This window comes from Sorex fumeus, unplaced genomic scaffold (genome assembly GCF_029834395.1).
Source record: "Sorex fumeus unplaced genomic scaffold, SorFum_2.1 ptg000008l, whole genome shotgun sequence".
NCBI lineage: Eukaryota > Metazoa > Chordata > Mammalia > Eulipotyphla > Soricidae > Sorex > Sorex fumeus.
Genome location: NW_026606065.1, coordinates 50707782 through 50724504, shown reverse-complemented (window position 1 = coordinate 50724504; position 16723 = coordinate 50707782). Strand labels below are relative to the sequence as shown.

General features: G+C 35.7%; 1 protein-coding gene across 3 annotated transcripts in view; it reads right to left on the bottom strand.

Moving 5' to 3' along the window:
- MYCBP2 (MYC binding protein 2) overlaps positions 1 to 16723 on the bottom strand; it is a 225675-nt gene that overhangs the window by 99231 nt on the left and 109721 nt on the right. For all 3 annotated transcript variants that reach the window (XM_056109890.1, XM_056109889.1, XM_056109888.1), the window contains 10 exons: positions 16443 to 16574; positions 14527 to 14705; positions 12373 to 12515; positions 10650 to 10750; positions 9511 to 9729; positions 7185 to 7410; positions 5760 to 5878; positions 5153 to 5240; positions 2333 to 2382; positions 945 to 1117 (listed from right to left, as the gene is read on the bottom strand). In XM_056109890.1, the coding sequence (XP_055965865.1) occupies positions 945 to 1117; positions 2333 to 2382; positions 5153 to 5240; positions 5760 to 5878; positions 7185 to 7410; positions 9511 to 9729; positions 10650 to 10750; positions 12373 to 12515; positions 14527 to 14705; positions 16443 to 16574 (1430 nt within the window). The remainder of the gene's footprint in view (positions 1 to 944; positions 1118 to 2332; positions 2383 to 5152; positions 5241 to 5759; positions 5879 to 7184; positions 7411 to 9510; positions 9730 to 10649; positions 10751 to 12372; positions 12516 to 14526; positions 14706 to 16442; positions 16575 to 16723) is intronic.

Here is a 16723-nt window from a genome sequence, read left to right as displayed (position 1 = left end):
GCTATGAGTGCCCAGTAGCTCTGGGCATATCCGGACCACCCGGTGCTGGGGGTCCCAAAGCTGCACTGACAATGTGTGAAAGGTTATGTGATGCCAGGTATCAAGCTCTGTCAGGTACAGGTCTAGTCACTGTGCTATTTCCCAGCCCTCAAAGATTTCTGGCGATTTACAAAAAACACATAGAAATAATTTTGAATTCAGTAGATTTGCGTTCAATAAAACCAGATGGAAAATAAAACAGAAATAAGCATGCACATTTAAATTGTCCCATGAGATGAGTCCTTATTAACTGAATAAGGAATTAACATATATCAGTGTTCTTTAGTTTCCAGTGCACAGCCTGGCACCCGTCTGAAAACACAACAGGCTGAAAACCACTGGTATACCACCCTGGTCTAAACTGCCAATCCACTGATCAGTATGGAGGACTGGTGCCAGCACACAGGTGCAAACGGCTGAAGAAAACTGTTACACATATATCCACAAAGACAGCAGTGAAGCTGACATAAATATTCTTTTCCAAACACCATTTTGGTTTTTAAAAACCAAAGAGTAATCTTTGTATTTTTTAAATTAAAACCAGAAAGAAGTCAAATTTCTAATTTTACAAATAAAACCACACAAACTAGCATATTTTTCTTTTGATCAAAAATTGGGAATCTCAAATCATTTAAATTCTAAATTCAGATTTGAAAAAATGTACTTCAAAAATAAAAACGCAGTAATTTTAGTAATGTAGGCTAGGTATTAAATTATAGCATGTGTTCATATATTAAAAAATAAAAGTATCAAACTGGTTTAAAATCCAGCAAGTTCAAACACATGTAACAGGTTATTTTGGGCAGCATTTTAACATTCTCAAAATGACTTCTTAATTTCTCTTCAGAAATGGTGACTAAGCAAGCCTTGAAAAAATGGTAACAGCAATATTTAAAGTATATTACCTTGCAAGTCTTCCACCACTTGATCCTGGAACACACGCAATAAAGTCATCCAGAAAAGATTGTTCATTGCTTTGAATTTGAAGTGGTAAGTTTCCTTCAAGTGCCTCTAAGATAGTTGGTGAATGAGAAAGAGCTAAACCCTTTCCCAGAATACCAGAATGGGTTTTGCACACCTATTTGATAAAAGAAAATACTTATTTTTTAATGAAAAGCTTCACTTAAATTTTTATTTTCTTGAACAGTGGCACAATAAAGATCTCATTACATCTGGCTTAAGTAGTATTTTATAGAAAAAAAAAGGTATAATAATACCTTAATTAATAGGTTAGCTCCTTAAAGGTTCTCCTTAACTAGAATCATGCCTGACACACAACAGCCACTGTTTACTTTTATTATCTGTCTTATAATAAAAAGATTTCACTTTTTATTGTTTAGCAAGGTAAAATTTGCAGTGTTTTAAAAGAAATCCCAGAAATGTCTGAACATTCCTGAGAATATCGTGGCTCCCCCGAAACAAGGAAAAGCACAGCCATCAAGACCAAGGACTCCATCACTGCACTTCCAGCAGAGCTGCTGACAGTGTGATTCCGGATAGGTTACCGGAAACAGTTTCTTAAGCTTTCCATTCATGATCCCTTTCCACCCAAGAAATGTTTACATGGCCCCGGTTATATAAAATGGTTATACTCTGGGTATAAAAAAATCATTTACTGATATCAAATCATAATTTTGAAAAAAAATTTTTTTCTTGACCCCACATTCAGTTTAATAAGTTCTACCATTTAGGGATCACCTTCAGTGGCATGGAATGGGAGCAGGTCTAATCTCCGTTATGATTAACCTAGTGTTAGAGCTTGAACAGTCATGTCTAAATAGACAAATACAATCTAACCTTAAAACAGTTATAAGCTGATGGCACTTAACCACTAGTTCTAACCATTTTTTGTAATGACAGGTCTAACTATCAAAGAATTTTAAAAAATTATACCTCTTCATCTGTTGCCATTTCATATTAAAATCTGTATTACCAAACATCTACAATTTCCTTTTAGAAATGTTTCCTCTTTCACATGTGATAAAATTTCTTTCACAATTGAATTTAAGCATCCACAACTCTACACAGCCTTCCTCTATATCTTTGGCAGTTGGTAGCTTTGTTCTGTAAGATTTATGCCTCAGAGTTAGCATCTACTGCATAATATATAGCAGTGCTCACATGGGTTTCTCCAATCCAAGAGAGTAATTATGAATATATTTAGCTTTTTAATTAACAGTGAAAAAGAAGAAATAATAAGTTCTATGTTCAAGAAAAATAAGGTTGACTGTTGTGAAAATACTAATTCTAAGTCAACACACAAAGTTTATTCTTAGAATGTTTGGAACAATACCTGTAGTGCAGCCTCTTCAAGAATTTCAAGATCTTCCTCTAATTCATTACCTGTTGTACAAATACAAAATTTTATTAAAATAAACCAATGTTGGTTTGACTTTCTAGTCTTCTGATTCATGAAATCATTTTTACAATTCTGATATTCCAGACTGAAAAGAATTATTATTATCTTGGCTAAAACTCACTGGCTGATATTTTAAAATATGAGTTTAAATTTATAAAATAATTATTAAAAACTGGAAACAAGTTACAATTTTAAAGACATTTGGAAATGAAAAAATTCATTTGGGAAGAGATAAATATACTTATTCATTTGAACATACAGTATTTAATTTAGTATATTAAATTTTTTATGCCCCAAAGGGGAGGAAACTGATTATCCAGAATGTGAGATCTCAGCTTTATATTTTATCTAATTTTTAATATGCAACAGTGAATTACAGACAAAAAGGGTATGATTACTATCATATTCACTAGACATTTTATATTTTAGTTTGATATAAAGTATTTTACATTGAATTTTGATAGTTGTTATTTTTTCTATATTTTAGTTGAATTTTGTTTGATAATTTTAAGTTATATAAAATATTACTAAGTATTTCAGAGAAACATTCAAATTATATAATAGTATAAAATGAAAAATTCTGCCCTCTTGAATAGTGCCATCATCTTCCTTCCAAAGACAGAGCTAACAGTTCCTTATGTACTATTCTATAAATCTTGTGTACAGATACATGTTTATACAGTTCAACGTATATTTTGGTATGAGAAAATGCATGCAAAACCTGCACCCTCTTCTTTCAACTTGCTTTACTCAGTATAATTTGTATAGCTTTCAGGGTTAAGACATAGGTATATAGTTTACTTATTTTACTTTTTTGGGTTTGGGTCATACCCACAGTAGCTCAGGGCTTGCTCCTGGCTCTGTACTCAGGAATCATTCCTGGCCATACTTGGCAGGCCGTATGTGTTCCTGGGGACTTAACATGTTCAGCCATGTGCAATCTCAACCCCCCTGTACTATCTCTCCAATTTCCCTTTTATAATTTTTTTTACAGCTATGTACATTATCAGTATACGACCATGCCATTACACCAGTTCTCAGCTAGTAAGACAGTTCTGTTACTCCTAGACTAAATAAACACAAGTACTGCTTTATTAATTTATCTTTGAACAAATATTTTTAGCATTTGAGCAAATATATATATATAGAGAGAGAGAGAGGCTATATCCAAAAGAAATAAAATTCATATTAAGTGATAAATTTTTTCCAAAGGAGTTGGGCGAATTTTCCTTGTATGAACACAATATAAGATAAACATTCTCACATTTATTCCAAGATAAAGTAGGAGAAAGTAAGACTGAAAGGGATTATGAATAAAAGTGAGACATACGTAAGAGGAGACAAAGAGAAGCTAGAAAGAAAAGGAAAAAAATGGAAAATGTAGACTGAGAGGAAAGAGTTAAAGATAGATAGACTTTTAATGGCAAGACCTAGGGAAATAAAATAATCTTATTTCCAAATATGTCAAATATGTAAGCATCATAGATTAGTAATTACTTTCATCTTAACCAGATTTGACTATAAATCAATTTGCATATCATACAAATTTGTATGATATAAAGAGATGATATGTCGTGACCATTCCTGTCACTGCCTCACTTCTCTGTTCTGCTTCACATGAAAGCGCTTCTAAAGAGCTATCTATATTCAACCTGACTCCCCTTTATGATTTGATTCTCTACTACCATTCTAAAAGGTCTTTGGTTTTTTTCATTTTTCTAATATATTTTCTAGAGTGCTTTTCAATATCAAGCTTTTCAATTCAAAGACAGCCTTTTGTGGTGCAGGGGCAGGAGTGTGCTGGACCACACCCAGTGGTATGAAGAGTTCACTCCTGGTGATGTTTGCGGGACAGCAGTGTCTGAGATCAAACTAGGATAAGCCACATGTAAGGGAACTAGGGACACCCTGATTTCGACACACTCTTTCTCTGGCACTCAATGGTAGCTTTCAATTTGTGTTTGCCATGGTACTAAGTAAATCCCACAAATACTCACTTTCCTGGTTTTATTACTACTTCTCTAGCTACTTCTTCTCAGCTTCTCTTGTGACCTTTTCTTGTCATATTTATCTTTGATAATCTGGATAATACCAGTTTTGATCCTAGACACCCTTTCCTTTTTCTTGGCAATCTCTTCCTAATTCAGTATTCATACTATTTAGCTTGTTTTTGTTTCTGATCCATACCTGGCAGTGTTCAGGGACTATTTCTGGCTCATAGCTAAGGGGTCACTCCTGGTGGGACACAAGAAACCATGCAGTGCCAGGTGTGGGACTGGGGATCCTGTAAGCAAAGCATACTCTGCCACACATTCCAGCCTTTTGAATGATTTCCCAAGGCCCGTGCTTATTTAAAGATCTATTATTCTCAAATGACATTTCTACTATCTAATCCCTAAGCTCCAGACAATAAGTATCTGTATGTACCCTAGGAGACTGAAGAAATACCTGGAATACTGGTTGACTACTCTGTATCTAGAGCTTGTCCTCGTGCTTTGGTAGAAAGCAAGTACATGAATGAGAAGGTTGTTTTATGTATATTTGTGAATTAAAAAATAACTGGAAGAAATTCTTCCATCTCCAACAAGAAAAGAATAAAAATACAAGTATATCAACAATTACTGTTCCTGACTGGATGCTTATTATGGGATTTATTTTGCAATTCTATTTCCATTCTATTTCCAGAACATTCTGTACTAAATATATTATTAAAATTAACATTAAAAATTAAGAATAACACTTGATTAGACTTACCAATAGGAAGTGCTAGATCTTTCTTCATCAGAGCCGCTGCACAAACACCACCAAGATTGGCCAATTCTTTTTCCAACTGAATTACTCCCTACAGAATTGGGGGTGGGGTGGGGGGAGAAGCTGTATTAAAAATTGTGTGTAATTATCTACAAAATGTGACTTGCATTCAATCTTAACTTATAGCTAATGGTTAAATTCAATACTGTTTCAAGAACATTATGGCATAGAGATTTACTGTCAAAATAACTTCAGTTCATTACTTTGACAAGACACAAGTACTTTTCAAAGTTGATTTTGCATTACTCATGATTAGGAAATTGCAGGAGAAATGAGTTATTCTCGTTTTGAAATCAAGTTCTACCATTTGTTCAGAAAGATAAGGTGTAGCCGTCTGAGAGAGTATTTAGAACTAGCATATCCATATTAAATTGTCACAAGATGAACCACATTGCACAGACTTCAAACTGCTGTACAAACTACACATTTGTACTGCAAGACCCTCACTTAAATTTCAGACTTATTAAAGTCAGCAAACACAATAAAAGTCAATAGCATCCTTAGGAAGAACCAGGTTCCTTAAATGAATAAGAGGACAACTCATTCTTACCTCATCAGGTCCAGGGCTAAACTCATATCCAATTGCAAAACACTTGAAACCATAGAAAGAAGCTTTGTCATCCTTTACATAATCAGATGCAGTCTCCAATGAAAAAAGAGCCTCATTTCCTAAGGGGAAAATAAAAACAAAAACCCAGTACTGAATTCAAGATCATAAACAACTTTATTAGAATTTCCCTGCCTTATATCCACCTCAAGTTCGGTAATTGTACAAATCTGATACCTAATAGATTTCTTCATTTCTTATGGGTTCCTATATCTACTCAAAAATGTTCTTAAAAAACGAACAACAACCAGTCCCAGCCCCAACACAAAAACAAAACAAAACAAAAAATCCCACACCAAAAAAGAAACAACCAAAAAAAAACCACTAAGAGCAAGTGGCATCCCACGTTAACTATTATTTTCCTTTCTGATGGAATTCTCTTTAAATACCCTACCTTTAATGACATAAGTGATCATTTTTCAAATGATCTATCAGTTCTGAGGTTAACCTGTATTGGTCATTTCTGTCTCAGAGAAGCAATCCTCTAACTTTGCAATTGGATTTCCCTGATCTCTGCACTAACAAGTTCAGTCAGACTAAAGGCAAAGTTTGAATTAAATAGAACTAATTTGAAAGACTACAAATTCATGTAGTTTTATGAACTTGCCTACAGGGGTCAGAGAGAGTACAATGGATAGGGCACTTGTTTTGCATCTTAAATCTGGCTGACCCAGATTCCAACTCCCACACTATAAATTGGTACCTGGAGCCTTAGGAGGGCTTTAGCCCTAATAAGTGGTCCCTGAGAGCAGAGCCAGGAGTAAGCCCTGAGCACAGCTGGGTGCAGCCCAAAACAAACAACAACAAAAAGAAATTGACTACAATTGAATAAACATTAAGAATACTAGAAAAAAAAAAGTATTAGATTGATAAATATTCAAAAAATTAAAGACAAAATGAAAAGAACTTGTCTATCAAATTTCTTATTTCACTATGCTTGCTTGCTTTCTCTCTCTCCCTTCCCAGAGGGAAACACCCCCCTTTGCCCCAGAAATTTTTAATAGAACTCAACAAGTGGTTCTCCAATTCTCTCCAAAGAAAGGATTTTTTTTTATAAAATTCTTTACATTTACCACCTTGTGGGAAAAAATAAAAGGTATAAACCACTTTTTATATACTTTGGTCTTAAAATATAGACACAGTCATTCCTCAATAGTAACGCTGTAACTTGGGTCAAGCCAATCTCTGTTCAGAGCAACCTCAAACCATTCTGTCCTCTAAAACTACATCTCTGCTCAGAGATCAATAGGACTTTAATAAATTCTTCTAAAAACTAGATAAGCATTTTCAATGAAGCACCATTACTAAACATACATTATCATAAATGTATAGATTTCAACATACAATGAAAGAGTAAAAACTACCTACCTGGCAACACTAAAACCATAGTAGGCCACCCGGAGGATCCTGAAAATTTCTTTAACTCTATCCATGAATTAAGATTTTCATGAACAGATGTCAATTTTGGTCCATATCCTGAATTCTGAATAGTTCTAACAGGAATCATCAAACGGAGGACATCTTCCGACTGTGCAGTACCACACTGAGGGTCAAACTCAATCGTCATCCACCGTACACATTCTGGGAATGTCACCTAAGAGAAATATGGAAGAGGACTCTTGCTTTTTGTTAAGGATTAGACTTCTGCTGTTAATATATTTTAGAAACAGATCATCATACTACAAAGCTGATGCTGTTAACATGCTGCAAAACTTAATTGCTTAAATAGGATTTGAAATAAAATAAACAGAGGTTCAGTATAAATTATACCTATTTTGTAAATGTAATACCTACTGTTTTATACCTAGTATTTGGTTGATGCTGCATTAATAACATAGTAATTCATTAATTATAAGAAATATGTAAGTCTGTTAATAAGCACTCTTGATGTGAGGAAAAAAATTACAAAGATTCTTAAATTCCATAAATATTCAGCTATCTGATGTTTTGCAAGGTCACAATATAATGCATAAAAAAGCAGGCAAATAAAAATATAGGACAATAAAATATAAAGATAATTTTGTAAAAAGTGAGAAAATCATTAAAGTATAAGATTTTAGTCACTTTCAGGTTATTTATCATTCATAATATCTGTTAAAGCTTTATTTTACAAAAAAAAACCCTTAGAATTTCTTACATCATGAGAACAATCAAATAAATATAGAAACATATCCATACAACCATGCTTTATGAAAGTCTAAGTTTACACATCTAAATAAACTAAATTTTACCTGGCCAACAATTTTATTATTTTAGAGTTTATGGTGGCACTAAATTAATTACATGTAATTTTAAGTGTCTTCACATCATGGCAAAGAATTATGTTTTGGCAGTCAAGCTATGAAGACTGTTAAATAGCAAACTATGAACTGGTTGTATAATTAATATGAATATTAAAAAGTTCCTAAGTATAATATTAATGTTAAAAAAATACATAGACTCAAATGCTATAGTGGAAACAAAAGCTCACATTTGCTGTTTCAGAGAACCCTTAAATGTTCTCCATGAAAAATATCAACAGTCTAATTTAAAAATATGGCTTCAATAAACAGACACTTTATAGAAAGGAAGATAAAAATGGCCGACAACTTTGATCAAAGTCACATAAATATAAGCTAAAGCTTAAATGGGGTTACAGTTTGCCACGCAATTTCTCAAAGATCCCTAACTTAACCGTGTACTACATTTTGGAGACAGAGACCAGTAGGGAGAGTCCTACAAATGAAAAGAAAGGGAACAGAGAAAATAAATCAGAATGTAAGAATCTTATTTGATTCTAATGTAGCACTGTAGCACTGTCCTCCCGTTGTTCATCAATTTGCTCGAGCAGGCCCAGTAACGTCTCCATTGTGAGACTTGTTGTTACTGTGTTTGGCATATCAAATACGTCACGGGGAGCTTGCCAGGCTTTGCCATGTGGGTGGGATACTCTCGGTAGCTTGCCGGGCTCTCTGAGAGGGTCGGAGGAGTTGAACCCGGGTAAACAATTTTAAACAATAAAATCATTTTTGGATTCCAATTCAAACAACTACAAATGTGCATACTTAAGGACATAAAAGAACTACTCTTTTTTTTTAGAGTGCACATTACAATGTTAATTTTTATGTCCTTTTACTATAGATATAGAATAAAATATTTGCAAATGGGCTTTAAAACAACATAGGAACAGACAAAGTGGGTATTAATAAATGAAGCAAATAAAGCAAGTTTAAAAAATGGTGATAACTGTTGACTTGGAGATCATGGGAAAAAATGAAGCACACTTTATTAGATTGTCTATTCACATATTTACCACTTTTTAAAAACTAAACTGAATATTTTGGGCCTCTAGCCCAAAGGATTTTGCATGCAGGATCCCCAGATTTGGTCACCCGCACTACATAGTCTCCTGAGCACTGCAGGAACCTCTCAAGTACTCCCAGGTGTGATGCCGTAACAAAAAGAAAAAAAGGCAAATATTTTAGAAGCACATAAGACTTACTAAGTAGGTTTTAACTAGGGAAGTTCTTCTCAATTTAAAAGATATAATTTTTGAAAGGCATTTGAAGACTCTATAATAAGTTTACATCATACATTTCATTTTGAAATTTGCCTACAAAGCTTTCTTTCAGGTATCATCGTAAAAGTAAAATGTCACTTTTAGCACATTAAACCAAGTTTTCAATCTAAATTCTTTGTGGGAATTTGCACCTACTTTGTAGTGCATCACACAAGCAGGTTTATAGGGATGTTCACTCTCGATGACAGCGTAGTGATTAGAGGTTGTACAGGCAGAGAGGCCTTGCTCAGGCTGGTTTCCTGTGGTGCTATCTGTTGACTGATTAGGATTGAATGCAGGGGGTGCATACTTCTGATTCAGAATAGCAACTGAGGGAAGCAATTGCTGTACAAGACCAAACACTTCTACAGCCACCTAGTATGAAAAAAAAAATGATTAAATGAGATAATGAATATAAAAATTGCTTTAAAATGATTACTGTAATTGGTGATAATTAATAAGAATTTCCTTCTAAAGAATTTTTCCCCAGCTAAGTTTTTGTTCAATGAGAAATTTGTTTCATAGAAGAAGTTTTACCTTAGTTGTATTAGACATTACATGGAAATATACTAGAATGTGGTCTGGAGAGACAGTACAGTGGGGAGGGCACAAGCCTTGCATGCACCAGATCTGATTTGATCCCTCGCATCCCACATGGTACCCTGAGCCCTCCAGGAGTGATCCCTGAACACAGAGACAAGGAGTAAACTGAGGGTCAGATTGCCCAACAAGCTAGGCTGAGTTCATGCTTCACATGAGGGAGGCCTGGGCTCAATCCCCAGTACCAGATGGTTCCCCCTAAACATCAGCGGAAACGATTCTCAAGTGAAGAAATGAAAGAAGTCCTGAATACCACTAAGTATGGTCCAAAAGCTAATATGTGTGTAGGCACATAAGGTATACACACACTTAACACACATTCATATATGCATGCACATATGTAACAAGTAAGCACAGCAATTCAATATACAACAGCCTCTTCATATTAACCAGTCCTTTCTATAATCTGACCCCCAAAGTACTAAAATTGTATTGTTGAAGAAAAAACAGTGTCTAAACAGCTTATTTTAAGAGAACATTTGAGGGTCAGGGAGATAGTACAGAAGCTAAAGTCCTTGCATTGCATGTGGTAACCTGAGCTTGATTCCTGTCTCCCTATAGTATTTTCCGGGGAGACCATGAGTGACTCCTGAGTGCAGAGCCAGGAGTAAGCCCTGAGCACAGACAGTATGTGGCCTCAGAGCTAAATAGATAGGGAAAACAAAATTCCCATTCTTGATTATATAATTACATACCTTGGGAATAGCAGCAGCTACTGGTCCTATGTAGGCTATAATAAGGGGGAGCAGCATGGAAAACAGACTGGAAGAACTAAGCAGTTCTGGAATGTCATCAGCTTAAAAAGAAATTAAAAATAGAGTTAGAAGGTGCTTTCCTTGCAATATATTATGCTATACTAAATCCATGCTCTATTCTTGAGTAAAATTATAGTTGCTGTTATTTGACTGCTTTAAAAAAACATACTATTTTACGGGCTCTATTTACATGTGCTATTTCAATTAATCCTCACAGTAACAATTTTATTATTCCTAATTTAAAAAATACAACAACAACATTATTTTGGGTGATGCCCAGCAGAGCTCAGAGGCTTTTCCTCACAGTATGCAGGGGAACCATTTGTGGTGCTAGAGACTTGAGGTGGGCAACATGCAAGGTAAGTACGTTAGCCCCCTTCCCCACCACTTCCTGCCATTTCTCTCTGATGGGAAATTAAGGCACTTATGTAGAAGCATCTTACCAAACATCAGATGCCTGTAGTATGGTGGAGAGAGGATTAAAAGAGCAACATGTGGCACCATATGCTGTTTTCTGTATGAGATTAGGTAAATCACTTAATCTGCACGTGCCTCAGCTTACTCAGCAAAGAGAAGATAATTACTTCCTTCCTTCATTGGGTTCAGTTCAAACTGAATGAGTTACAAAAAATGGCCTGCAAAATATTAACTACTCCAAAATGTCTGTTATTTAGGAGAGTGCATTGCTCTCCTGAAATGCATGAATGTGGTGTTGAAAGGATAAATTGAGTCTGGATTATGAAGGTCTCTATTTTAAGCAAGTTTCCTAAGTGATCATAACATACAACTAGGCTTAAGAATAAACACTTGGGGTGGGCAAAAGTGAACGTTGCTATAATTCTTTTGCAAGTGGACGATTACTAGCTAACTCGAGGAAGAATGAGGAGAATAAGATAGATTTTTAGAATACTATCCATCAACTGAAAAGAAAGTGTGTGCTTCTTTCATGGCATCCTAAACTAGGTGAAAACAGAGAAGAGAATGTAAATAGTAGATTTCCAAATTTATTTGGGAAAATTTATTTAGCACATAATTTATACAAGTAAAATCAAGAAGATGTTTAGGGCTGCCCAGATCTTTGAGCAAATGGTGATACCATTACTGGAAATGGAATATATGGAAAGAAGAACAGCTGTGAATAACAAAACAAACCGCTTTTGATGACTGAATAAGATTAAAGCCAAAATTGTTTAACCATAAGTTTTTCTCTTTCTGTAAACTTAGTTAGGATCAGATTATTGTTTATACACATTCTAAGGACAAAATCTGAACTGGAGTATGAAGAAGATGGCTGACCCAAAATGAAGCTATGCATGTGAGTAACTGATTGATCTGGGATTCTAGAAGATGGTCCCTCTTTTAATAAGCAAGGGGTGGGGGGGGGGGAAAGGGAATACAGACTACAGACTTTACAGTAAGACCGAGAGACAATACAGGAAGTACAGCCCATACCTTGCATGTGGCTGACTTGGGCTTTAGCCCTAGTACCACATGGTTCCCCGAGCAATGCAGGGTCACTACTAAACACCATTGGAAGAGGAATCGCCCTTAGCACTGCTAGATATGCACTCCCCACCCCCACCAACACAGACACACACACACACACACACACACAATATCTAAATCTAAAGTAGGACATTCAAGAAGTAAAGGAAAGCCTTACCGTCCACAGCAAGAGCACGGTGTAACAGGTCTTTTGCAGCTCGAACAACAGTGCTTACCACAGACAGAGCCCGGCTACAGTTTTTATCTTCTTCGTTGGCTTTACTCAGAAGTTGGGATTGTAAATCTCCATCAAACTCACTCCTATGAGATGGGTAGCAGCACATGAGTCTCATGGGAAGCAAAACATGATCAAAGTCTTAGATCATATATTCAGATCACAGCTCTCACAGCTTCCAATATTTTGTTTAAAAATATTTTTAAAAGTTATAAGAAGTTTTAAAAAATTAAAGCTAAACAAAAGTAAGTATGCAACCATACAATTTCAAGTGGTGATAGGGCTTTGAAGAAGAAAAGCAGGACAAGGGCATAAAGTTATTTAAATAAGGCCAAGGAGAATTTATCATAGGAACTGATATTTAAATAAAGGCCTGAAATTGTTCAACAGAGACAAACAAACAATGAAAATAAGTGTGCTCTAATGAAAGAAGAAAGAGTATATGGGCTGGAAAGAATACAGACAGAAAGAAGAGAGACAGAATGCAAAGAAAAAAGAGCTGGGGCTGGAGCAATAGCACAGAAGGTAGGGCGTTTGCCTTGCACACAGCTGACCCAGGTTCAATTCCCAGCATCCCATATGGTCCCCTGAGCACCGCCAGGAGTAATTCCTGAGTGCATGAGCCAGGAGTAACCCCTGTGCATCACCAGGTGACCCAAAAAGAAAAAAAAAAAGCTAATCAGGTGACAAAGATAAAAAGGAGAGAGCATGTGCAGTGACAGACAACACTAATTACTGCACATTTTATACTGGAATGGGAAATAGAAGATTTTGAGCCAGGGCAGAACTTGAAATAATTTACATTTCTATGCAATCATTCTGCTGCCTTGTGGTAAAAATGCTTGCAGAAGGGTGGCAGCTGGAAAGAATGAGACCAAAGGCTGACATGCAGTTACTCAGGAGGAGGGAGCGTTGTGTGAACTAGACTATTAAATGATGGAAGTGGTTGAAAAGACAGATTTAGGATATTTTTAAAGTAAGATGCCAGGACTTGGCCAAGTAGAGATAAAATGTGAGAAGGGGAAAAAAAAAGGTTAGGAAGAACTCCAAGAGATTGAGCTAAAGTGAACTGTGTTGTAAACTAAGATGTCTTCAGTCCTATATCTCCACTCCTCATCCCAACACATTTAAAAGCATTCACCTTTTTTTTTAATTTTTATTAGTGAAACACCATAAGGTACAGTTGTAGACTTATTGTAGACTGACAAATTTCTGTGCTTGGGTTTCAGTTATACAATGATCAAACACTCATCCCTTCACCAGTGCCCATTCTCCACCACCACTGATTCCAGTATCCCTCCCATCCCCCATCCCCCCATCTCACGCTGCCTCTGTGGTAGGGCATTCCGTTTTGTTCTCTCTCTCCTTTTGGGTGCTGTGGTTTGCAAAAGAGGCATTGAGTGGTAATCATGTTTGGTCTATAGTCAACTCTCAGCACACATCTCCCATCCTGGGAGGATCCTCCCAACACCCTTTATTTGGTGCTCCCTTCTCTATTTGAGCTGCCTTTACCCCTAGAGTGTGCGGCTGGCCTCCAAGCCATGGAGTAAACCTCCTGATACTTATCTCGGCTATTCTTGGGTGTTAGTCTCCTATTTTGCTACTTTATGTTCCCCAGGTGAACGCAATATTTCTATGTCTGTCCCCCTCTCTCTGACTCATTTCGTTTAGCATGATACTTTCCATGTTGTACCACTTGTATATAAATTTCATGACTTCATCTTTTCTAACAGGTACATAGTACTCCATTGTGTAGATGTACCAAAGTTTCTTTAACCAGTCATCTGTTCCTGGGCACTCAGGTTTTTTCCAGATTCTGGCTATTGTAAAGAGTGCTGCAATGAACACTTAAGTGCAGATGTCACTTTGACTATACTTTTTTGCCTCTCTGGGATATATTCCCAGGAGTGGTATTGCTGGGTTAAATCGGAGCTCAATTTCTAGTTTTCTGAAAATCGTCCATACTGTTTTCCAAAAGGGCTGAACCATTCGGCATTCCTACTAGCATAAAAGCATTCACCTTTATAGTTAACACAATTTATATATTTCAATAAATAATATCTGTTTCTATGAATGAGCTCAAGGAGGTACACCCACCTATAGTATAGGATCTGTGGAATCTGTCCTCTGGTTTGGTTTGTGCCATTACTGCTCAGGCTGCATGTGCTGAATGTAAAGGTTACTCCGTCAGGGCACTGCACTGTGGTCATCCCTCCATCTCCGTTGGCTGTACGGCTTCCATAGTTCCTCAGGCGCACAGCGTATTTAACATTTTCCTGGAAAAAAAAAGGTGCAAAAAACCATTTCTATTAATTCCCAATGCAGAGGGGATATTCAAAAAGAATGTTCCGGGAACAAAAATAGGCAAATATTTTGATTCTATATCGTACTTATAAACTATCTGAGTTTTTTAATGATTCGAACTGAATGATTAATTTCATGACATTTTTTATTTGATGGAAACGCACAAAATGGAAATGCCCATAGTAATTTGACTTAATTATTAAAATGACATTGTAAGTACCATTATTCCCCAACTTTCAAATAAGAAATGCAAGAAACACAGAGAAGTTAAGGAACTTGTTCTGAGAATGACAGTAGTGATAGAGCCATAATTTGATTTAGGCAATATAACTTCAGTTTCTGCTTTTAACCACATTGTTGAGTATTAGCCATAATAAAGATTTTAATCAGAAAGATAAAATTTTTTTTAGATGATCTTTACTTTGGGCTGGAGCGACAGCACAGCAGTAGGGCGTTTGCCTTGTGCACACCCGGCCCAGCCAAGCCGGGTTCGAATCCTCCGCCCCTCTTGGAGAGCCCAGCAAGCTACTAAGTGTACCTCACATGCACGGTAAAGCCTGACAAGCTATCCGTGATGTATTCAATATGCAAAACACAGTAACAACAAGTCTCTTGATGGAGACATTACTGGGCCTGCTCGAGGAAATCGATAAAAAACGGGAGGACAGTGCAGTGCAGTTCTTTACTTTGCGGGCGGGGAGGGCACACACCCAGTGAGATACTATTCTTGGCTCTATGCTCAGGAGTGTGACCCTGGCAGTGTTCAGGGAACTATCTGGGGTGACAGGATTCAAATTAGGGCTGCATGCAAGAGAAATGCCCTAGTTCCTGTACAACCTTTCTGGTACCACTTTACAATTTTTTAATAGTTTTAAGTGGGTAAAAACAAATAAAAAAAGAAACAAGCCCAATATATATATATATATATATATATATATATTATTTTAAGAGAAATTCAGGCAGATAGAATTCTAAAAGGTGGCGCAAAATAAGATGCAGTTGCATAGAAAATGTAAGGCTTGATACCAGTACATATGACGGATACATATTGACTTCATAATGAAGGCTTTACTAGTTTTTCAAATTTAAACTTTTTTTTTTTTTAGAAATTTAGTTTCAATACATCTTGTCAAAAATAATTCTATAATGAAAACTACTGTGGCTACACTGTTCAATTAGTACTAACTTTAATATTGAGTAAAATTTGTTTCATTAAATATTTATTGTCAAACACTTAAAGATACAAAAAGTAGCAACTTTAATATTGTAAAGAATACTATCTTTAAAGACGACTTATTTTGAACAAGAATTTGGGCACAATGAAAGAAAGACAAGGAATAAGATTCAATAAATTAAATACTTTATTCCATTATTTAACTTAACCCTAACCATACAACTATATAGGAATAAAAATTCCCAATCTACAAATAAATCTCAGTAATAAAGTGAGGACACACCAAAAGTCACAGAATACATATGTGTATAGGCAGGTATCTAAAGTTAGGCATACTGTTCAGCTCTAAAACCTACTAGTACTATTTGCTGCAATTAATTTTGAAAGATTTTCTGCAAAATAGAATGTAACTCAGTTAAATTATCAGTAATACGGCCGCTACTCTATAAAAATGTAAAGCCCCACATAACAGAATGTTTTTTACTTTTAAAAAAGTGCATACCTATTTTTAAAAGAAATACATTATTTTAATTACCTTTAAAGGGACAACTTTGTCCAGCCTGATTTCAGCTATATCACTAGGTGAATCATCTGTTGTATAGGTTCCTTTGACTAATTCTAGAGATGTCCATCTGTGAGAATGAGCTGAATCTCCTGAATGTTCACTCTAGTGGAAAATAAAAATCCACCACACTCTTAATTTTACAGCATACACAACTCTGACTTTTAAGTAATGATCATTTTTCAACAGCCATATTTACTTGCATATAAAATTAGCTATTGTCATTTTCCTAAAAATACTAAAGAAAAATACAT